General features: G+C 40.9%; 1 protein-coding gene across 2 annotated transcripts in view; it reads right to left on the bottom strand.

Moving 5' to 3' along the window:
* Positions 1–24944, bottom strand: part of XKR4 (XK related 4) — a 304065-nt gene that overhangs the window by 108744 nt on the left and 170377 nt on the right. For both annotated transcript variants that reach the window (XR_013959308.1, XM_080646397.1), the window contains exon 2: positions 2961–3160. Coding sequence is in view for 1 of the 2 variants with exons in the window: in XM_080646397.1 (XP_080502523.1) it covers positions 2961–3160 (200 nt within the window). In the remaining variant the exon portion in view is untranslated. The remainder of the gene's footprint in view (positions 1–2960; positions 3161–24944) is intronic.

Raw genomic sequence — 24944 nt, 5'->3', positions numbered from 1 at the left:
GGAACAGTACAAACTGAGAAACAATTATACTTGAACAGTTCTCCATGGAACCTATCAGCCTGCAGCACAAGGAGCTGTCTCTGATTTAATTATTCAATAATTAAGGAGAGCAGAGAAAAGATTTTCACAGCTAACAGTATTGCAGGGCTACATCAACTTCCATAAGAAGAATATAATTTTTAAAGAAAAGTTTTTAAATGTCATATCTCTTGTTTGATTTTCTTATTGGTTTTCAAAGAGTGTCCTTCAGCGAGTAGTAGATGGCTAAAGTCGGGTTAAAAAAGCAATTTTCTTTCTATCCTAAAAAAATAATTTTAGGCATAGTCATATATGAAAATGACTTGCAGACCTAGGATCACTCTCTATTTGCTAAATAAGAATATTTTGGAGATTTTAATTCAGAGCTATCTGCAAATTCTCCACAGGTGTCATGCCACTGATTATTGGTATTCACTATACATGCTGTGTTTTTACATATAAATCTCAAGCATCTTTTACCATAAAGATGTAGGAAAATATAAGTTAGACTAGGTTCCATCACATTAATTTTTCTTTTTCTAAAGGGGAAAAGCTCTGTTCTTATCATTCATATCAATTTAATTTATAAACTGGTTCCTCTGTCATCTATCAGAGGAGGATTATTGAATTTAGAAGCTCTTTCTGAAGACAGGTTTATTTTCACAATGGAAAAGGCTTTCTATAGCATTGCCTGAGGTTATTTGCAGGGGGCTGTATAGATGTTGCTGTTCACTGTCAGGTATTTCCACTCTTTTTTTTTTTAATACAACTTTCTGCCCACCTTCCTTGTTAAAAAATGGCAGCCGTAAGATTAACTTAGCGAGCTTATTCTTCATCTTGTGCTTCATTACTTGCATTGATCCTAGTGATCTTTGTAGCAACCTGTCTGACCACCACAGGAGTGATATGGAACATAATTTCCCTAGGACTTTCTGGTTTTGACATCAAGGCTTGCCTTGGCCAAGGATGAGGTCTGGTTCCCAAAGTCTGTAGCAAACCTGATGCAAATGTGAGCTTAGCAGGTTAAGTTGGGAATATGTGGTGTCAGGAAAGAGCCACAACTCTAAGCAACATACATTTTGATCCCTATGTTTTGGGTTAATAGTCTGATAAAAACTAAAGATGATCTTTTTTCTTTTTGGTATAAAATTTTACATAAAACTCTCAAAATGAAAGATGATCTCATTTTCTTAGACCCCCCTCTCGCCTTTCCTCCTCTATCTCCATCCTCTTTAGGATAAAAACTTCTCCATAATTTTCTAAATCATTGAGACAATTAGCAAAGACACTCAGTAATCTTGGGCGACAGGAAGGTGGTTAGCAACCCTCCACAATTGTCCTTGGGTTTTCCTTTTCAGAGAGTTTTCACTGTGTAACTATACTGAGAAGTGGCCAAGTTGTTCTGGAGAGGAGTATTGGATTCTTTGACAGAGATTTTGTTTGATGTTGCCTTTCAAGTTGTACGCTCACTTACAGACCATTTTCTAATGCATGCTGGCCCTATGAGTTTATTGGGCATTTATTGATGCAAAGATGGAAAGAATGGTCATCTAGTTTAGCTTGTGACCTTTGCATTTGAGAAACTGGGGCCCAGAGAGGTTAAGTGACTTGCACAAGATCTCACAGCAAGAAATGAGAAAACCAAAGCCAGAACCACCTTGTGCAGCTTGCACTGCGAAACATAGTCACTCACAACTAGTTGATAAGCCTTGCCTTCTTCCACATTTTCTCTTCTATTTCTGTTCAAACACTCCACTTTCTCTTTCTCCCAATTTGCGTTTTGACATTTGAGAATCACACCCCATGGATCTTTCTGGAGTTTTCTTCTAACATCTTAGACCAAAGCTACTTCAGCGTGGAGCCAGGCTTGAACCAAGAATTCATAAATAAATGGGTCACTGGCTACATGACACCCTCCATTTTCCTTTACCTATAATATGCCTCTCCCACTCCCCACTTAAATCACTCAGCCTAAGCTAATGTGCTTCTCGTTATGAAAATTTATAAAGATATTCTAGAGATTCTCCAGGCCAACCAGATCAAGTCTCAAGTTAGAGCATGACCCAGACATGTGTGGGCAGAGAGGAAGTCTCAGCAAGGCTCTGCTGAAATGGAAACAAAACAAGCACAGTGTGTGACTGTTTAATAACATCTATTTAGTTACAGGATTATCACATTGCCAGGAAACTTTCTATAGAAAATGGCTACCTATCCATCACGCATCTACTTATTTATTCACCTGTCTACCACTGGTCTGTCTAATCTTTCTGCTTCTAGAAAAGATTTGAGCAGCAGGCCCTCAGAAACATCAGAGCAAATCTGTCATAAATGGGAGAGTACTACTGATGAGATTATCAAAGAACACAGAAAAACATGAAAATATTCATCTGATAATGATATTCATTTTATAAGACTTAGTAGTATATAAACAATATATCATTAAGTATTGACATTTTTTTCCAGGTGTCCTTTTTAAAATACTAAGCTAATCCCTACCATTTTATTTTAATCTCTGGTTCTTAAAGTCAAAAGAAAATGGTAAAGAATACCCTAATATTCATATGTATAGATAGATATTAGAGAGACAGAAAGAGCTATGACTCTTATTCAGCTTGTAAAAAAATATTACTCTAGCATACAAACCAGAAAACCTTAGTTGACTGTATTTTCATAGTGGCTAAGTGCAAAATCACAAAATTCATTTTTCCTACACAGAGGGCAACTTGAAGGCTAAAACAAATGTCTTTCTATAAATTAGAGCTGACAAGTGATGGCCAAGAACAAAATATGCATCATTCACAAATTCAGTGCCAAACAGCAGGCGTATAACGGGAAGCACCATGGCCTGTATCAACAAAGAGTATTAGAACAGTTCCTTGGATGTGACAAAAGTAGCCAGTCAGTCTTTCCCCAAATTTAGAAACCAAATTGCAAGCCCTTACCTTGGAGGGCCTGTAAGCTATGAGTCTGTACGATAATGCAGAGCTGCAGGACCAGCTGGGGAGCACTTTCCAGAAAGGTGGCTAGCAAATGCAGCATGCTCACATCTGCATACTCATACACCATTTTCCAGTAAAACCTCCATCTGTCATTCTCCCCACTCTGTCGGCTTCGAATACCTAAGTATATTGTGTGGAAATATCTAGAAAGAAAACATGGAGAATAAGAAAGAGATGAGTGATAATTTATCATTCAAACACCAAGGCTTTTTTTTTTTTTTTTTAATGCAAGCCACCATATGCCAGCACACACAAGAAACAATTACTCTAGTGGCTTATTTTCAGGCCCAACGTTAACTGTTTGAGTTCCCTTATTCTTAAATGTTCACTCTGAGAAGGCACTGCAATTTTAGTCCTCACTAAAAGCATATTCATTGAAATGCAATATGAAGAGTGAGGTGAAATGTGTTAGAAACTTGGGTGTAGAAGAGATTAATCAATAAAGAAAATAAAAATAAATTGAAAAAAAGAGAGATTTGCTATTTTGAAAATCTACACACACACACATACACACTGGGGTCAGTTTCTCTATGTGCTCAGCGGTGCTCAGAAGATGGATTTCTCCTGGGGCACAACGCAAGTCTAAGGACTAGAATGTATGGGCTTGTAAATACTCCTTATGCCTTTTAAAAACTTATCATTACAAATTTCAAGCATATGCCAAAGGAGAAAAAGCATAGTGTATTGAATCCGCTATACCCTTCATCTAGATTAAGTAATTACCAATACATTCCCAATCTTTTTTCCCTTTGTATTTTTACTCCTTGCCACCAGATTATTTTGGAGCAACTCTCAGACATCATGTTATTTCATCTGTAAGTATTTTATTAAGGTAATTTACAAACAAAAATTCAATACCATTATTATACTTACAATATAAGGACAGTTTTGATATTATTAAATACTCAGTGTTCATTTTTTCCTGATTATATATTTTTTTACAGTTTGTTTGAAATAAAATACAAACAAGGCCCACACATGATGAGTATTGGATATGTCTCTTAAGTCTTTTTTACACCATGAATTCCCCTCCCATTTTCTATTCATTTCTTGTATATTTTTTAGTGTCTTGATTTTGACGATTGTATTTGTGTGGAGTGGTTAACGTTTCTGTTCTTTTTATTTTCTTCATGTGGGTAGTATTAGAGTTTTGATCAGATTCAAGTTTGGTCATTTTTAGCAGATGATGTTGAGGACTTCCTTGAGGGATACTTTCTTGAGGAGGTACTAATGTTCTCTTTTATGGTGTCATCATCCACAAATGATATCCTCGGCCCACTCACTCTTTAGGGACTGAAAATACTGATATTCTGAATATGTTACCCTTCTTTTTATTGGCTAGACTACTTCTGCAGCCCTTATGTCAATATCTTTACAGTATGTTCGGTTGTCTGAAGCTTATTCTCTAGTAGATCTTTTAAAAAGGTGCTCAGGGACACTGTTCTCTGAGTTCTGGCATGTTTATAACAGCACATGGTTATCAATCTTGCCTTGGGAGAAGATAAGGTTTCTTTTGCTGTGTAGACCCTAAAGTCTCACAATTTCACTTGGGAGATTGGTGCCCATTTCTAGGATATGTGAAAGAACTGAACCTACCCAATACGAAGGCTCTTGGATGCCAAGAGAGAAGAATAATAGTGGGGATACAGCAAGGAAGTGAGAGACCAGAAAAGCCTGGGCACCTTTTTATCTGGAAGGTCCGGTTGGACAGTTGTAAAATCCATGCTTATGCTGTGCAAGATCCAAGATCTGCAATTTATTTATTTGCGCATGTTAAATCTGTTACTTTATTGCATAAAGTGTTGTTGTAGCAAAGTCTGATAAAAATCTTATATTCCTTCTCTTATAAGCTACTTGTTCTTTTTGCTTGGATGTCCAAAAAATATTTTGTTTCTTTTTAAGACTTATGATTTTATTAGAATATATCTTGATATTGGCTGTTCTACATCCAGTTTCCCAAAATGTGGTATGCTTCTTCGTTTTGTAGTTTCAAGTTTCAATATGCAGTTTCAAGTGGTTTTGAACTCCAGTATTTAGTATTTCTTCTCAAATCCATTGCTTTGTTTCTTCTTTGGGGTCTCCTATTTATTTATGTTCTATTTTCTGTATGTCCTATATCTATTAGCGTCTCTGAATATTTTTAATCTAAAATTGATTTTCATATAAAGATTTTTCTCCCTTTCCATCTTTTATGAATCTTCAAATTACGGTGTTTGAATAGTGTCAAAATTCGAGTTGAATTTTCATTTCTGACCTAATTGTTTTTAAAAATGAGAATTCTATATTGAGTTATATCATTTTCTTAAATGTTAGCTTTTCTACTCATTTCTTTTTTAAAAAAAATCCTCAACTGAGGATATGTTTAGTATTGATTATTAGAGAGAAAGGAAGAGAGAGAGAGAAGCATTGATCAGCTACCTTCCATATGCACCTCCACTGGAGATTGAACCTGGCTGGGCTCTACTCATTTCTTTTCTGACTTTTTCTAATTATGATTTATATTGTTCTTTTGTGGCTTTTATAATTTTCTTAAATTCTACCAGGTCATTTTGAAATATTTGTTTTTATGTGTTTTCTACATGTGTTTTTCTGGTTTACTTTCATTATCTGTAGAAAAATCACTATTTTTCTTATTCCCTTTTTCTCATAATAATTTTGAAATGTTTCTCATTGACAAGTTTTAAAAATTAGTTAATTTAATTTTCATGTACTTTCAGGAGGGGTTAAGTGGGCTAGGATAGCTTTATTCGTGTCAAAACTTCAGAGGCCTTCCTCCCTTGTTCTCGTGAAGTAATAAAAACAACATCCCCTGTTAACTTTCTGAGATCAGCTGCCTCTGTTCCCCTTCCCCTTCCTTCTTTCATTGCTTGGGGTTGTCCTTGTCTTGCTCAATTTGAAATCTATTCCTGCAGATTCTCCTTAGTGTGGAGGCTTGTGGAAGGCTCTTCAGTTTGTTAGGGATGACTCAGCTTTAATAGTATAAACCCTTATTGCCTTACAGTCCCCGTTGGCTCACTCTTGCATTGAACCATTGAGAACACACTTCTAGTCTCTAATGCTCCTCTAATTTGGCCCAATGCACTTTCCAGTGAGTGCCTGTTGGGGATTTGGAAGTTCTCCTCATCTCAAGGCCTTCCCTCTGTCTCTGCCTGCATAGTTGCTGATATTACGAGGCTCTTATAAGCTGTCATTAATTTGTTCCTGGGTAATTATGGAGGAATCTCAGCACTGAATTTTATTATATACACTAGAGGCCTAGTGCACGAAAATTTGTGCACTGGGTTGGGGGGTGTCCCTTAGCCTGTGTCCTCTTACAGTCCGGGAGTCCTCAGGGGATGTCCAACTGAGGGCTTAGGTTCACTCCCTGTGGGGAGCGGGCCTAAGGTGCAGTCTGGCCTAACCTCTGCGAGAGGTGACCAGGCCTGCCGATCAGGGGACAGCACCACCCCCATCACCCCACTGCTGCTGCCGCCCAGCCTCCCTCTGCGGGAGCTGATCAGACAGGGGATCAGGGGATGGCGCCGCCCCCATAACCCTGCCATCGCCACCACCTGCCTCCCTCCGTAGGAGGCAACCGGACAGGGGATCAGGGGACAGCGCCAGCCCCCGCCCCCCATCGCCCCTCCACCGCCGCTGGTTGCCACCCGCTCCCCATCACCGTTCCCTCCCTCTGCCCACTGACACATGCCTTGGCTGGCCTGTCGCCACCTGCTCGCCGGCCCTGCCCCCGCCAACTGGTGGCTCCGCCGTTTGGTCTATTTGCATATTATACTTTTATTATATAGGATTGTCCATGATTCTTCAGTTTTGCTGTGATTATTTTAACGGCATACTTTTGGTACATTCGAAAACTGCTGCCATTGCCACTATATTTACAGAACAGTAGCATTTTAAAACACAAAACTGATTTAATCATCCTTCTGAGTCTTTGATTTCTCTCTATTAGTAGTTATAAGATGAAGTGTGCTACAGTGCAATTTACAGAAACTTCCATGAAAAACCCATGTTCCTGTACCACTCCACACATATAGCTTGTTGACCAGCCCAGAGCAAGCCACTGGTGTTACCTTTCTTATGATTGTGCTTTTTCACAAGCTCGTTCTTTTCTTAGAATAGCCTAGGAATAGCCTTTCCTGCTTCTCTGATGGGCAAACTTGTTTTTGAACTGACAGTATTTGTTCAATCGTTACCAATAATCATTCGCTCTTCCGTGCATTTACCTCTCTACCTTGTCTATTAGTTTCCTAGGGCTCCTTTAACAAAGCAGCACAAACTGGTAGCTGAAACAACAGCGATTTATTGTCCACCAATTCTGGAGGCTAGATGTCTGAGATCGAGGGTTGGCAGGGTTGCTTTCTTCTGAAAGCTGTGAAGGAGACTCTATTAGTGCCTCTCTACTGGCTTCTGGTTTGCTGGCAAACTTGCCATTACTTAGATTGTAGATACATCACCTTAATCTCAGCTTTTATCTTCATGTGGTATTTTCTCTCTCTTTCTCTCTCTCTCTGTGTCAGTTTGTGTCCAAATTTCTCCTTTCTATAAACACAGTCATATTGGATTAAGACCCACCCTAACATCTCATTTTAACTTGATCATCTGCAAAGACGCTATTCTGTTTCCAAGTAAGATCCCGTTCACAGGCACAGAACATTAAGACTTCAACATCTTTTAGGGGAACACAATTCAATTGATAATACTCTTCTATCAATGTTCGATCTTGTTAACCCTATGACTTCTCCTCCTGTTGGGTGACTTCCAGATCTGTACCTCCCACTCCAACCCTCACCAGAGATCTGAAACTGTATGTCCATCTGCTTACACATATGTCCATCTGCTTTCCAGATTTCCCACAGGTATATGAAACCAAACATATTCAAAACACCTTATTGCCTCTAAATTTGTCCCATCTCCTATACTGATAATCCATACCACCATTCATTCAGTCATTTAAGCTAGAAGCTTAGGGGCCATGCTAGGATCTTATCCCTTTCTTATCCCTTACATTTGATAAAGGACTATGTTCTGAAATTTTCATCTCCTTAATATGTTTTCTCCTCTTTCTAAAGTCTCAGGATGATTTGGGAGGCATTACAGTATTTAAAGCCACAAGACAAGATGAGATCACCCTTTCAGTGAAATTGTGCCAACTTAATAGGCTTGGCATGTCATCTCACTGGGCATGGCTGCGATGCCCTAAAGAGAGGGGTTTTCCTTTAAAAGGCACCATACCTAAATATATGAGGTGACTCCAGGGGCAGGGAATCCAACTTCTCTTGGGGAAGTGTGAATTCTTAGGAAGTCTGTCCCTTCCCAAGGCCTGGAGTGGGGAAGGAAGACTACCTAATGGGGCCCAGGATTGGCTGCCTAAGGTGCCAGGGTTATTTGAAACTCCTAAGAAAAAGTTGAACCATCTTTTTCTCAATGGCTATGCTGGCAAAAACCAGTTACATTCAGAAACTTCTTACTTGTAAAGTAGTCAGAAATGGCTGGGCTGCCCCTTAACTTGAAAGGAAGGAGAGTAAACACAGAGAATCTAAGGCACCTTCAGGGCGAGTGTGAGCCCATGGCCCCTTGTCATACACGCTCTAGCACATGCTAAGGGTTTTCTCTCATATGCAGGGCAGCAAGGCTGAGGAGCTAATGTCCTGGGTCTGTCCTCTGTCAGTAACAAGGGGGAGTAGGAGGATAAATATCCTAGCTGCCTCACATTAAATAATTCCGAAATGTGCTCTCTACTCCCTGGCAGGCTGGAGTCCCAGTTGCCCATGGTGGTAACCTACTCATTAACATATGCTCTTTGACTGCCTTACCTACCCTGTCCTACTTCCCTGTCATTACCAGTGCTTCCTAGAATTGCCTTCAAATAAACCACTTACACTCAAACCCTCCCCCTAGTTACATCACAGGTTCACAGCAGCACCCCAATGATGCACTTTGTTCCTCTGGTCATAAAGCCTCCAAAAATATCACTGGCATCATCTCAGTTTCATGCTTATAACTCCAAAATGGCTCCCAATTTTTCTATTGTATTTTGATTGCTCTGCTCAGCTCTTGCCAAAGCAACTTCAAATTGCTTCATGTGCTTTTTAATCTTGACTCTCATCTTTGTATATAAAAGCCTAAGCGACTGTTCAACTGGTAGCAATGATGTGCATTGACCAACAGGGGGCAGACACTCAGTGCACAGGCATAGAAACATGGAACAGACTGATGAATCTCAGAGGGAAGCAGGGAGGAGCAGGGGAAGGGGAAGAAGAGATTAACCAAAGATCTTATATGCATACTAGAGGCCTGGTGCATGGATTCATGCACCAGTGGGGTCCCTCGGCCTGGCCTGTGGAGATTGGGCTAAAACTGGCAGTCTGACATCCGCCAAGGGGTCCTGGATTGCGAGAGGGTGCAGGCCAGGCTGAGCGACCCTACCAGTGCATGAATCTGTGCACCAGGCCTCTAGTTAGATTATAATAAGCCCGTCAAGGTGGTTATTCTGTGGTACATATTTTCTTTCCTGCTTTGTTCCTATCTAACTCATCAGTCTAAATTTTGATTCATTAATCTATACTTAGAGTTGTCCATGTCATATATATGAGTTTGAACCTCATCATTCATATATATAGTCAAGAACTAACATCCTTATGAACACACCATATGCCAGACAGGCTCAGCTGAAAATGCATCTTTGTTGGCTGACAATTGACAATTATGAATGTAATTAAATATTAAAAATTCTAATACTTTGCTTGTTTTCAGTTGATCATTCTGCTACACAGATCTCTCTCTGGTGCCATAACACATATGAGTGCCTCTGAGCCAATTTTCTTTAAAATCACAAAATAAATCAAGAGAGAATTGGGCATGTACACTCATTCTTTCAGGATATAATTTGAGCTGTACTGGTAATTTATGAACTAAAATTATATGCTGTGTTTTAGACTCAATTCAGTAACATCAATGGTCAGTGTGACTTGATTTTGTGTGTTTTTAAAATTTATCTTTATTGTTGAATGAATTACAGATGTTCCCTTTTTCCCTCCATTAACCCCCCTACCCCACCCTGCTCCCGCATACCCCCTACCCCTGGCCTTCACTGCACTATGTCATAAAAGATAATCTAACTGATTTCCTGCTTTATTTAGAGGATGGATTTGAAGAAAAATAATACTAGTAAAAATCTAACATGCTCTACATCCTTCTGTGGTTTTACCATTGCCCAGAATTAAAAGTACCCTTGCCTGAGATTTAAAAAAAAAAGTGCTATCCCACCCAGACTCAAACTTCTGACCTGATTTTGAATGGTAGCTGAGGGGCAGTCCATGGAACTAACCTGAGGAAGGTATGCCAGTGTATGTGAGCAGTTTCAAGGTTGGCTTCTGCCACTCAGTCCCGTCGAATGAATGCACATGATCAGGTAAAAGGAATTAATAACAACTTTCTACCTAAAATATACTGGTACTGGGTACAATCCCATATATATATATATATATTTTGGTCTTCCAGGACACTTTATAAAGGTAGTGTTATTCACACCCTTTAACCTATGAAGAATCTTTGCGATAGGAGTCTTTGGTCAATTAGGAAGCTCACAGCTAGTGAGCAATTGAGCTGATCATAGACACTATGCTTCTCAGCCTCCAAAATCCATGTTATCTAGACATAACCATTTCCGCTTTCTAGCATCCTAAGTCATTAAGCAACCTCAGGTTTCCAGTCCAGGAAAAGATGTCAACTACCCATGACTGAATTGCCACTGGCCTTATATTAAAATACTATTTGGGTTAGAACTAACTAGGTCCCTTAATATGGACTTGAACCTGATATACCATGCAGTTCAGAGTAGCCTTTGAAGTGTGAGTTTCTAGAAGGCAAGGCTGGGATTCCTAATACCAAGCAGTCTGCTTATCAATAGCTGCATGAGACAGTTGCATTTATTTATTGATGAACTTCACACACAAACAAGCATGATCTTTCTTGAGCATCTGTAAAATTGTCTCTATAAATCCAAAATATCAAAAATCATGCCCTAAGGCTAGAGATGATTGAGAAGTGATCCTGCTTGACTCACCTCACTTCATTGTGTCCTGTCTCCCAGCCTCCAGTCCAACTTCACTCTAGCCCTTGCTGAGTCCATTGGCTTTGCACAAGGGTAACCAAATAGCACTTTGCTGAAGCTGCAGTTTTTCCTCCTAATCACTGTCCCTGGACCATTTACCCACAGGATCACCCTTGACCAGGGAGGATGAGAGAGTCATTGAATTAAAGCTCTCTTCTTCCCTTTTCTAGGCTTGCCAGCTCCATTGTTCACAATGGTGACCAGATTGACAGAGCAGCCTGGCTGGCAGGCCTTCCATTTTGTCTCCCATTCCTGCTCCCTGGGATCACCTCCCCGAATAAACCACGTACATACTCCCTCTTGGGTCAGGCTCTGGATTTTGGTAGATTCAGGCTAAGATGTTTACCAGAAGTGAATCTAAAGCTTGATTTTTCTCAAAGATTGTGTGGGAGGAGGGACTAGGTAAGTGACAGTTGCCCAGATTAAAGATGCAATTTTAAAAATAAAATTTAGGAGAGCAATTTTAAAAAATAGATTCTTTTTTATTTTTACGAGCGGCTCTCTCTCAAATCCATCTGACTTTCCATTTTCACCATGCCTGACAGAATTCTTACATTTTTAAAACTTATTGCTCAATTAATTTTGTCATACAGGGCATGCCAAACCACCTGTTTCTGTAATCAGTTCATGTTTTCCAGCAGCTCAGGCAAGAGACAATACAGAAGACATGCTGTTCATAGCAAAAGGAAGACACTTCATGTTGAATGTGACAGCAGGGTAATCATTACGTGTTTGACTTTCTTATAACACCATCAGGAAAATACCCTGCCTTTCTTGTCAAGAATATAAAAAACTACTTATCCTGTTCTCAGAAGAACCACAGGGTTCAGAGCTGAGAAAAGCTACCAAAGAGTCTCCCTTTAGAAAACCTTCATCCAAGGTATTTCAATAATGCTTTCAGATTATGTGAACTCTTCAGAGCCATCTCCTTCATATCTGTTTATTAAAATACCCATTTATTTTACCAGTGTCCCTTCCACCACCTACAAATTCTCTCTCTCATCCCTATAAGGTCAGAAATAAGCTAGAAGCTTAGGGGCCATGGCATGTCATCTCACTGGGCATGGGTGTGATGCCCATAAAGAGAGGGTACAGATTTGGAAGTCACCAAACAGGAGGAGAAGTCATAGGGTTAACAAGATCGAACACTGATAGAAGAGTATAAGGGGATGGTTCTTTGCTGTGGCCTTCCACAATTTATGAGAAATACCTCGTAATTAAATCCCAAGATTTTTAGCTCCTCTGATTCAAACAGCCCCTCTGTTCAAACTGCAAAATAAGCTACTCTCAAGACTACACTCTTGTGTCCTCCTCCTCCCTGCAGTTTTAATGACTCTGAGAAAGTCCTCCCCAAAGAGTTTCTAGTTAGTAGAAAGTGCCCTTCCCCCTCCCTTCCAAATCCAAACCTTCCCCTTTCGAACTCTTTGTAACTTTTGCTCTAAGCATGTTTTATAGGCTTGGGAAAAATACTGATAAGACACCTCCCTAAGACATTTGCCGAACTCCTGGAAAGCAAACAAACTATAACTTTTCAGGACAACTCTCAGTATCTGCTCAGCTTCAGCCCCAAATCCTCCTCCCTCCTTGTCACCTAGCAACAGCAGCCATTACTCTTTAAAAGTGGAAGCTGCTTGCTGCTTTTTGTTCCCAGCCCTGTATTGATTAGCAATGCACTGGCCCTTTACTCTCTTGAAAAGTAAAAATAAACTTCCTCTCTGAATCTTTTCTTTTAGTTGTGAATTCTTTCACAGCCTGCATCACCAGCCAAACGCTAATAATTTCCTCCCCCTTTTCCCTCTCTGCTTTCTACTAGCTTCTGTCTTTTCTCCACATCAATAGATAATATGATATGCCTGCCCAGATGTTTTCACTCTTCCCCAGCATAAACTGGCAATGAAGTGTAAGAAAGTATGACCTGGTGAATTTCTGAACAGCTTTCATTACACATTTTTTAAAAATATATTTTTATTGATTTCAGAGAGGAAGGGAGAGGGAGAGAGAGATAGAAACATCAATGATGAGAGAGAATCGTTGATTGGCTGCCTCCTGCACGCCCCCCACTGGGGATCAAGCCCGCAACCTGGGCATATGCCCTGACCAGGAATCAAACCAGTGACCTCGTGGTTCCTGGGTCAACGCTCCACTGCTGAGCCACACCCGGCTGGGCTCATTACACATTTAAGGACGGTAATTACTAGTTGAGAAAAATGGCCTTGACTCATAAAATATTATAAAGGAATATTACATTACATGCAAACCCTCTTAAGATGAAAAAGGAGCATGAGGAAAGTGTAAGGACCAGTGAAACAAAAAAACAGTATTTGATGAATGGGATAGTCTAATTCAAGAGTGAGTCCAGCTTGGTTCCAGAAACCACATGCTGACATTTCTATGAACTATAATTTCTTTTCTGTTAAAAGACAAATCTGGGTGATAAGAGACACTAAGGGCCATCGCAGTGATGATACCATATTGGCTCCCCATTTGCTATTTCCCACTGAATTCATGAGTAGATGGGCAGTCACATCCACAGAGTTTGACATGATGTAACTGCATCACAGAAAGATACATCAGACCTCAATATGAAGTATGTATTTACAAAATGTCAACATTTCTATCCCCAAACACTTGCAAATTTAGGATTATTTGCTTTATGGAGTTCAACTATGAAATAGATATGTTCAGTAGTTGTTATTTGTTTAATAATAGAATGAATGAATGTTCATTGTGAACCAAATATACAGGGTGGGGCAAAAGTAGGTTTACAGTTGTGAGTACATGAAAACCCCCTGTATACACAACATTATGCTAGTCACTGAGAGATCCAGAAAAGACTAACAATTCATTCTTGACCTCATAGTGTTTATAATCTAGTAACAAAGGTTTTCTTGGTAGTGACCCCCAAGAAAATGACAAATCAAGGGCTTAAATATACTCTGAAATATCTCACTCCTCCCTGTAGTCCCCTCATTCCTTTCTTCCCATAATCATTAAAATGTACTTAATATGCATTCTTTTAATGGGCAACTGTTCTTAAAAAACTTTCCATTTAGAAATAATTTTAGACTCATATAGAAACTGGAGAAATAGAATGCTTCCCTCAATGATAACATCTTATTTAACCATAGGGCAGTTATCAAACCAGGATATTGACATTGGTGCAATACTATTAACTAAGCAGCAGACCTTATTTCCCCTTTCACCAGTTTTTTTTTCTCTCTTAGTGTGTGTATGTTTAGTTATTTTTTTATTATATGTATAGATTTATCTAACTATCAAATTTCATAGCATGCATAGATTCATCTAACTGGAACCATAATCAGGATACAGATCACCTCCAAAAAAGTTCTTTGTGCTAACCATTTATAATTATACCCAACACCAACCCTAACCCTGGCAACCTCTGATCTATTCTCCATCACTATACTTTTGACATTTTGAGAATGTAATATAAAATAGAGTAATTCAGTGTTTAATATTTTGAGATTAAATTTTTTTCTTTCAGCATAACACCCTTGAGGCCCATCTAAGTTATGGCATATATAAATCATTCATTTCTTTTCATTGCTGAGTATCACAATTTGTTTATCCATTTACTCTTTAAAGGGAATTTGGGTTTTCTTTAGGTTTTGGTGATTATGAATATAACTCCTATCAACAATCAAATTTAGCATTTTGTGTGAATGTAAGTTTTCTTTCTCTAGAATAAATAGGTCACATGGTAAATGTATGTATAACATTCTGAGACACTGGCATTTATTCTGTTGGCATGCATTAGCTTACTAAATGGCATTGTGTTAAAAATATTTTACTTTATTTTTCACCCAGTGACATGTTTTTATGATCCACAGATATTGCTATGTATATCTAATTCATATAAAGATTATTTCTTTAAACTGCTGCATAGTATTGCAAGGAAGCTCTTCAAAGAATCCTATATTTAGTCATTTTATAAAGCAAAAAATTCTTTAAAAAATGTATATACCCCATACATAATTTGTTTAGTGAATTTAGATTTCTACTTTTTGGGGTTTCTTAATATAATGTATATATTTATTGCTTCTGGGTTTGTTTCATGGTTTCACATATTGATGAAAACATTGTTAGGTGCTAACAGCAGCTGTGTAAGATAAGACCAAGGTCATGCATACAGTAAAATCTCTATGTTGTCTAAGAACTTTTCAAAGTTCACAGCTGCAGAGCTCATTACCCATGCATGGAGCAGCTCCATAGGCCCAGGCTTTCTGTAGGTTGTTATCAAACTCAAAACATCTGACCTTGGCATTTATTGATCCCAGTCCCATGGCTGAATAACCCAGAAACAGCATGAAGTAATTCAGGAGCAGTATCATCATTAGCAAAAGGGCCTGGAAAAATTAGCAACAGGCTTTAAGTACATGATTTTCACACAAGACTAGAGGGCACATATAAAGTCCTTCAGACACACAAAGTTTTTTGTTTGTTTGTTTGTTTTGTGAAGCTTTCTTATGTAGAAAAGGATAACTCCAGGAAAAACCCACAGGTTATCTATATATTTATACCTATATCCATCAACATTTCAGGCCACCAGGCCATCTTTTGCTTTATTAAAAATGAGAGGGCCGGTGCAGAGATTCGTGCACATGGAAAGGAAATTAATTAGAAGGTAGCCAGTGGGGCGGGACTGGGCAAGACGGGCGGACATGCCCTGGAGCCAACCTCTCATGGTCCTTCCCCAGCTGGCCGCACCTAGGACGGTGCCATGGCTTGAAGGGCGTCTGCGGAATGAGTGGGTTCCCTCTGGCAGGTGGGGTCCCTCAGCCTGGTACGCGGGGATCAGGCCCAAACTGGCTCTTTGATATCCCGAGGGGTCCCAGAGTGCAAGAGGGCACTCTGCAAAGTTGCTGTCACTGGGCAGGTCCTGCATTGAGCATCTGCACCCTGGTGGTCAGTGCGTGTCATAGCTACCGGTTGGATGGTCAGAAGGTGCTTAGGCTTTTATATATATAGATAGATACCTAAAACTTCTGGAAGTCACAGGTATAGGAGCCTGGTATTTTTGGTGATTCCAGAGAGTTGATATTGGAAAAAGGGGCTTAGGAATATTGATTAGATCAAGTTTAAGTGTGCATAAGAATCACCTGGAATCTAGTTACGGTAAAACACAAAGTGCTGAGACCTTCCCTCAGGGTTTCTGCTTTATCAAAGACAGGGAAGAAGTATTTTCTGAAGCTGCTGGATGATGTTGAGCATCTTTCCTGTAGATGGAGTGGGACTAGAACCCAGCCCTAAGATCACAATTATGCCTGATTAATATGTACACCTGTACCAGTCCTTCTGATTTAATTTGTATCCTCCAGACTCACAGAGGACCTCCATAAATGTATTTGTGAAATAACTGACCCCATATTTTCTTTCTGGCAGCAGCCACTTTTGTTCCCCTACACAGTTACTTCATAGCAATTACCAAACACTTGAGCTTCAACATTCCAGGCCATTTGCTCCTCTCAGCCAGCCATCTATTCGCAAGTAATGCTCTCTGTGCTCACATATTCAGGTTTAAAAGATTTTATTCTTTTCTGTTTCTTTCTTTTTTAAAATTGTACAATGACTGATGTCAGCAAGATGGCCAACTAAGAGGCCCCAGGTGCTTGCTCCCTAAGGGAGCCGTTAAATAAACAAGAGAGACTGGCTAAAATAACTTGAGAAGACCTCTGGAAATCAATCAAAGATCTATGACAACCAAGTGAACCCACAATCAAGAAAAAAACATATTAAAAACGGTAGGAGATTTCACGCAATTTTATTCACCCTTTTCTTACCCCTCTCCAGCACTATGCAGCATGGTTTGGGGGAAGCAGCATCCTGGTCACCAGGGTCCTTCCACAAACCAGAGAGAACAGAGCACACAAAATTTGCAATGCTTTAACCTGTTTGGGTGCAGCTGAGGGATTGGTCTCTGTGTCACTTAACAAGGAACACAGAAAGCTAATAGCAGCACAGCTTAGATTTCAGGCTAGCAGAAGCCATGGATGACAGTGGTCATGCCTCAAGGAAACTACAGACCCACAGATGCCTGCAGCAAGAAACTATTGTTTGAGGAATGCAATAAAACATCTAAATCCTTTAGAAGAAGCAGGGGTGAGACTCCTAGGGAAATTAAGACATTTAAGCCCTGCTGGTATGGCTCAGAGATTGAACATTGACCTATGAACCAGGAGGTCACGGTTCAATCTCCAGTCAGGGCACATGCCCAGATTGCTGGCTCAATCCCCAGTGTAGGGCATGCAGGTTGCAGCTGATCAATGATTCTCTCTTCATCATTGATGTTTCTAACTCTCTCTCCTTCTCCCTTCCTCTCTGAAATCAATAAAAATATATTTTAAAAAAGTTAAGACATTTAAAAGCAGTCATGAAAAGAGGAGAATTATTAACAAGCATATACACTCACAAACCCAGGGAAGATGCATATTGAGAAAAGGCCTGAGCTGACCTTAAGCCTTCCCACTGGGCTGATTAGTGACGATCTCAGATTAGTGGCTCTCACATGGAGCCAGTTTGCAAAAACCAGGAGAAGTGGTTGTTTTTTAAATGCCAAACTTTCAGCAAAAATCACAAAGCATACAAAGAAACAGAGGGGCATGCCCCACCCAAAGGGACAAAATAAAATCTCTAGAAACACAGGTGTTGGACTGAATGTGTGGTGGGTAAAAATCGGGAGGGATATCTCAGCTGTGGAGGTCCCCCCTGAGGAGTGAGGAGTCTCAGCCCCACACCAGGCTCCAAGCCCAGGGTTCCAGTGAAACATAGTAACCTCCATATTCCAAATGGGCAGGGAAGGATACCCATCAGGTTTTGGTCCCAGTTATGAAAGAAAACTAGGAGCCAATGCTCTCTTATTGAGAGGTGGTTGGCAGCCTGCGTGTTGCCTTGCAGGCCTGTGTGACCATGCCCATGTCAGGGGTGGCACAAACCCCAACTTTAGGAAAGTGGGGGAGGCCTGTTTGGAACAGAGGGAAGTGGTGAGTACCAGCCCTCTGTCACAGGAATTACAGACCCTGTGAGGTCCTATGACATGTGAAACCCTGTAAAGGGGAAAAGCTCATCTGGAAGAGGTACTCCCTTAGTCCATTCTAAGAGGGCATGTCACCCCTCCCAGAGACCATATGTAGTTTAAGGACAAGTCAAGTAGGGGGAACCCTACTACAGGGACAGCTGTGACTATCTATTTGAGTATAAACACATTTTAAATTTCTTCTTGTCATTTAAAGACAGTTACTATTTTGTTATAATACATTTAAAAAATATATTACTCTAAAGAGTTCATGGAAAGGACTGGCAAGGAAAATCAGAAGATCTTAAAGCAGGTCAGTATATTTTTCTCCTTATATAATTCATCCAAAATTTGGCAATTCTTAATAAATAAATCATGGTAATGCATTTCTTTGCATAAATTCAAGAAGTCCAGTTTCCAATAGTGGTTATATTGACTGAAAACTTTGACTGGAGTATCATATTTTAAAGAGCCCTGTCTGGACTCTGAAGATTTGAAGCCAATAAGAGTGCCACGGAGAAAGCCTGGTATCTGAAAATAGATGGCGCTGGAGCATCAGGCCCATACCCTACCATCACTGGCGGTTGGTCAGAGTAGAAGGGGGGCAATAAGGGTACCTCTGCATCCCTGTGGGACCCCCACATACTGTAGGCCACAAGGAGTAGGAGGGCTACTGAGATGGGCATTGAAGCCTAGGGCATGGGCCCGGGTAGAGCCACTGCAGGTGAGGAATTCACCTAATTCAGCAGATACTGCAGGCAGGCCTGACGGCAGCTGGATGGCTTGGCTTCCCAGCCCTCCGGGGCACATTAAGATTCAATCATAAAATTCTGGCAAAGGTAGTCAGTTACCCTTCTTACTGTGTTTCTGCAAACAATCAGGCCAAATTAAATGCAATAGATAAACTGGTCTTAATTTAGCTCTTTTAATAAACATAAGGATAATTTTAAGGAGGAAAATTCCATTTCAATAGAAGCTATTAGAACTGAAATGTTTTCTTTCCCTTTCACCAGACCATTTGTTGTAACTCTTGCTATTCTAAGTGCTCAATAATACTAAATTTTATAATACAGTTTGTCTCTGCCAGGTCACAAGCCCTCTTCCTTCTGTGCCCAGGCCTCATCATCCCTCTGACAGACAGCAAGGATCTCTTGGCTCTGAAAGAAAACTCCGTCCCCCTTCAGCATGGAAGTAGTCAGAGGAGCCCACAGACGTCCATTTTCTCTGAAAGAATTCAGAGCCAGGATCCTTGAGGGGATATATTAGTTAGTAAGACAGACGTGAGCAGAGCAAGGACAACGGGCCAACTAGCGCTACCAGATGTAACTAAGTCTTTCCTCCTCTACATATGTGAGACAAGGGGCATAGCCAACGGGGTTCTCACCCAAAGTCTCAGCTCCTAGAAAAGGCCAGTAGCCTATTAGTCCAAAAGACTCGACCCTGTTGCGTCTGGGTGGCCCGCCTGCCTCCGGGCTACTTGTCAAGAAAGCAGACAAACTGCCTAGGGCAGAAGCTAATCCTAACCGCCCCACGTAAGGTTAAGGCTCTACTCAGGAGCACACCAGAGCACTGGATGTCAACCACTCACATCACCCAGTTTCAGGCTCTTCTACTCGACCAGCCATGCATCACGTTCCATAAGACTCTTGCCATCAACTCAACCAGCCTCCTCCCAGACAATGACTCTGAAAAACCTCTACATGACTGTTCAAAGGTCATCGACTTAGTACAGTCAGCCCGCCCAGACCTCAATGACACCCCACTGGCATCTCGGATGAGGTACTGTTCAGGGACAGGAGTGATTTTACCCAGGAAGGAATCAGGTATGCGGGGGCAGTGGTAGTTACTTTAGACCGAACCATCTGGTCTCAGGCACTCACTCATGGGACGTCGGCATTAGAAGGTCAAGGTAATTGCCCTTATTCAGGTGGGCAAAAGAAAAATCAGTAACGATTTATACTGATAGCAGGTATGCATTTGCAATGGCTCACATACATAGTGCTATTTACAAGGAAAGGGGACTCCCTGGAAGCAAGAGGGAACTGGACGGCAGACAAGCGGCCCGGTAAGCTGCCCTAAAACCAGTGGGGCCCTTACAGAATCTAGTACCTCTTCCAGACCCTAACCTACCCACCTCACCAGCTAACATGGAAAAGAAGGAAATAGACTTCACAGAAATCAAGCCCATGGCAGCAGGGTATAAATATCTCTTAGTTTTCATAGACACCTTCTCAGAATAGGTAAAGCTTACCCGACTAGAACAGAAACTGCCGCCATTATAGCTACCACCTTACTCCTCTTCACCCTACTCAGGGCAAAGTGCACTCCATAACCAATCTTTACTCAAGTCCTTACAGGCTTTACAGTACACCCAGAAAACAGTCCAGAAGCTCGTCCGAGATGCTCTGCTTGTACCAACTTCTGATCTGGTCCATCCCTTCCAACCTAGTGACTCTGTTTGGGTAAAGAAATTTGCCACACAAGGACTGACTCCTACCTGGAAAGGACCACACACTGTCATCTTGACCACCCTCACGGCAGTCAAGGTGGATGGAATCCCAACGTGGCTTCATCACACCCGGCTTAAGGCAGCCCAGGCAGAATAGAGAGTCCAGAGACTCCTGGTCCCCATTCCAGGCCCTTATCTTATAAACTGGCCCACTGACTTTATTTGGCAGAGAATTAATTCTATCAAGATTACAGTCCTCAGGGGTCAATATAACTCTCTCCCTGATAATGACCCACAAGAGTCAATGAATTGACTCATGTACATAAAACCAGTGTGGAATGAAGCATAGTAACTTCCATCTTACATAAAAACTGCTGTTTAAAATTTTAACCCTGCTATTTTGGCTTCTGTAAACCCTTGCTTACTTAAATAATAGGAAAAAATAAGACTACTCCCATTTCAGAGAGGCCATAAACTAGGTCCCAGACAGAGTTGTCAGTGCTGGCGCCAGGCCAGGCTTTGAGATATGGTCTCATGGCCCCTTCCCAGCACATATGGCTTCTTTCTCAGAAGGTCTGGAAGTTTCATTCCAAATTTGGAAGACAAAGAGCTGGAAGAAGTATAAATAGGGAAGACTTCCTCCATGTGGGACCCAGAATATGAGAAGCAATATTTCCTCTGAGCCCGCTAGCACTAGCATAATAAAAGACTCCCAATTAATTTGGCTTATTAATTAAGGCGTCTTGTGTTTTAGCTCGCTGATTTACAATATAACACCAGTGCTGGTAAAAGAAGTCTCCATTACTTCTGGCTGTAAAATCTAGAGGGGAGTGTGGTTGAGTGATACAGGGCTGCTGGAGCCCAGGCATTCCTCTTAAGAGGCCTGCACACAGACTAACTCAGACCCACTTACTTGAACTCCAGTGCTGAGGCAGAAGCTGGGAGAGCACCAGAGACATATGGGGAAGAACTGAGGTGTCAGATATCAGGGTAAGATCTGTAGGGGCAGGTTTCTCTCACAGAGAAGGGCTGACAGAGGCCATTGTTCCTGGTCTGAGTGCTCTTCACACAGAGGTGGCAGGTAGGAGCCATAACAACCAGGCTAATTCTATTGGCCCCACCCTGGTGATTCCCTGAGACTCAACCCCATCTGACTTGTAAGCCCACCCAAGCTGTTTCCAGTAGCTTTTCCATACCAACGGCCTGTCTTGGCTCAAGCTTCAGCCTTTCTTAAAATCTCTCAAACAAAGGCCATCTGGTCTCGGTGCCCCATACCTCTCCCTAAATGGCCTCATTCCCATAAACTAGCAGCAACCAGCCTTGGTTCACAGCTTGGCCTCTCCTGGGCACCTCCAAGCCCAGCACAAGTAGCAGCCATCTTCAGGTTGCTCTGTAGCTCAAGCTGGGTGGCCCTGGGCAGGATACAGGCAACAGCTGACCTTGGCTTGCACCTCCTGGCAGGCCCCAGAGCCACCTCCACAAGTGACATACTTAAACGGTAGACTCAGTGAGCACCAGAGCTCTGCTGAAGTAAGTTCTGCTCCATGGGGTCAGCTTCTGTACAGCTGATTCTCCACAGAGGTTGCAGCCAGTTCTCACAGCTAATCAGCCTGGGGGTAAATCACTCTCATTGACATTCCAACAGCAATCAAGGTTCAACCACAGCGAAAGAATGTGCACAGCTCACACTGGGGGGTGGGGGTGGGGTTGCACCTGGAGTGCGCATCTCAGGTTGGAGAGGCTGTTCCAGTGAACGGGACAGAACATCTACTGCACAAGGCCATTCTACCGAGCCCTGGAGATGCAGCAGCTCTAATACATAAGAACCAACACAGGGTGCCTGCCAAAATGAAGAGGCAAAGAAACATGTCCCAAATGAAAGAACTAAACAAAACTTTAGGAAAAAACTAAACAAAGTGGAGACAGAATGCAAAACACAGGCTAAAAGGATCCACCAAACCAGTATTACAGGAAATGTTAAAGGGTTTTCTTTAAGAGGTAAGGGGGTTGGAGGAATGGATGAAAATGGTGAAAGGATTAGGAAGTAAAAATTGGTGGTTACAGAATAGTCACGGGGATGTAAGACACAGCATAGGGAAGATAGTCAATAATATTATAATAACTATGTGTGGCGTCAGATGGGTACTACATTTATTGGGGTGGTAACGTAGTAAGTCATATGTTTAATCACTGGTTTGTATACCTGAAACTAATATAATGTTGTATATTAATTGTAATTGAAAAACTAAAAAAGTATTTAAAGTAAAAAAAAATTCAATTCACAGAAACTGGACTGTGAACTTTTCTAAGAGTTGCTTGACACCATCAGCACACTTTACTAACATTTTGATCATGAAGCTGTATCTCACTTTCTGCTGCCAGTGTTAACCATGTGAATTTGGCAACTGGCATCTTCTTATGGCTGAAAGGTCAGGCAGACTTATTTCTGTCCATTTCAAATGTCACAAAAGTCAAAGTTATTATAAGGAACATTTGTTTTTACTCCCGTATTTTGCTGAGTTGTATGTCAAATATGGTTCTTTATGACTAAAGAATGTTAATGAAGTGTGGGGCAATCACTGAAAGATGCAATGCTACATCTATGTTTACTAAAGGACACAAATACTATTTGATTGCAAGGTCTCGTTCACAAATGGCTTTGGCAAAGTACAACTCTGAAGCAATTTAATCCTATAATGACCCTAATTATCATGTAGTGGGGAGGCTTATTTCTAGCTCCAGGTTGACCTCAGTGCCATGCCCAGCAATGAAATTAATATTGTTTGTTCAAAAAAAGGGAGGGGGGACTGCCTTAAATATAGTACTTGGCCGTTTGTCTCCTTTACAGGCACCGATTTCCCTTCTTCCTCTTGATTTGGGGACACTCTAAAGGCTTCAAAGCAAGAAATGGATTTTGAGCACATATTGTAAACATTTTACTTTTCCAAATGGGGAAAAACATCTAGCAACTTCAATGAAAGGGCCCTGACATCAAGGTCACTTGTAGTCATTCTGTGCAATAAGTCAGGGTTCTTATGATTGCCCTGTTCCCCTCCTTTAGGTGCCTACTGACCTTATGCTCTGGTTTCTGGACAGCTAGTCAAAACCTTTGGGCCAGAAATGATTAGACATGTTTCTTATATGCTTTGGAATGAACTTAACTGATGTGTGTTTCTTCTTGTGGGGTTACTAGCATCCTAGCTCTTGTCTTGCCTCTTGTAAAATGATTTCAAGCATGGAGGAGCAAGTGAATGGGCTTCCTTGTTCCTGAAGCCATCCTGTGCAACAGCCCCGCATTTAGCTGTTGGTCATATTCATTTTCTGGCCTCTTTAGGCTTCCTGGTCCTTGAAAATGCAAATTAAATAGGCTTAGGTGCATATATAATTTTGCAGGCTACATCCATAATCCTAATTCACCTAACTTTCACAACTTTCAAAAACATTTGAGGATAACATTGTGTAGTACAGCTTAGGATCCAGAGAAAGTTGATTTATAAATCTCATTAAACAAATAATACAGCTCTTTTTGGTTATTGTGAGAATTGGAAGTAATGCATGTTAAGCACCCATAACAGGGCCTGAAACAGAAAGTATTAAACAAATGGTGGTCATTATTATAACCAATAACCCCATTCCCTTCCTGCCTGGACAATTATAGTATACCCCTTGCAGGTCTGCTAGCCTCCAGTTTTCTTCCCTCTACATTTATCATCCTAAATAGTACTCACATCTGGTCATTCTGCAATTCAGACGTATTCAGTGATTCAGTGGTTTCTGCTGACTACAGGATCAAATCCAAAATATAGGTTGGGGCAAAAGTAGACTTACAGTTGTGAGTACATGAAACACAGAGTTTATCCCTGTTTAATTATGTATTAACTAGAGGCCCGATGCATGAAAATTCATGCAAGAGTAGGCCTTCCTTCCCCTGGCTGCTGGCACTGGCTTCCCTCTGGTACCCAGGACCCGGGCTGGCTTCCCTCTGGCCCCGGCTTCGTCAGGAAGGACGTCTGGAAGGACACCCGGTCTAATTAGCATATTACCCTTTTATTATTATAGATTATTGTATTTTTTCCATATAAACAACTATACACCTAATTTTGCCCACGCTGTATTTGGTTTGGCATTCAAAATCAAAAGCTACACATTCCACACTTCATCCTTATCTTTATTCTAATCACTTGCACATTTGTGATTCCGATTTTAAATTTATCATATTCTACATTGTATAATAGTTTTTCCCCCTTGTGAATAAGCTTTATCTCTGAAACTGTATATGAGTTTCTTAGACAGAAATTACCATGACTCATTCTTCTTAAAAAATTTCCCATGGAA

Source organism: Plecotus auritus (genome assembly GCF_963455305.1).
Source record: "Plecotus auritus genome assembly, chromosome: 11".
NCBI lineage: Eukaryota > Metazoa > Chordata > Mammalia > Chiroptera > Vespertilionidae > Plecotus > Plecotus auritus.
Note: the sequence above shows the minus strand (reverse complement) of the source record. Positions and strands in the feature narration are given on the sequence as shown.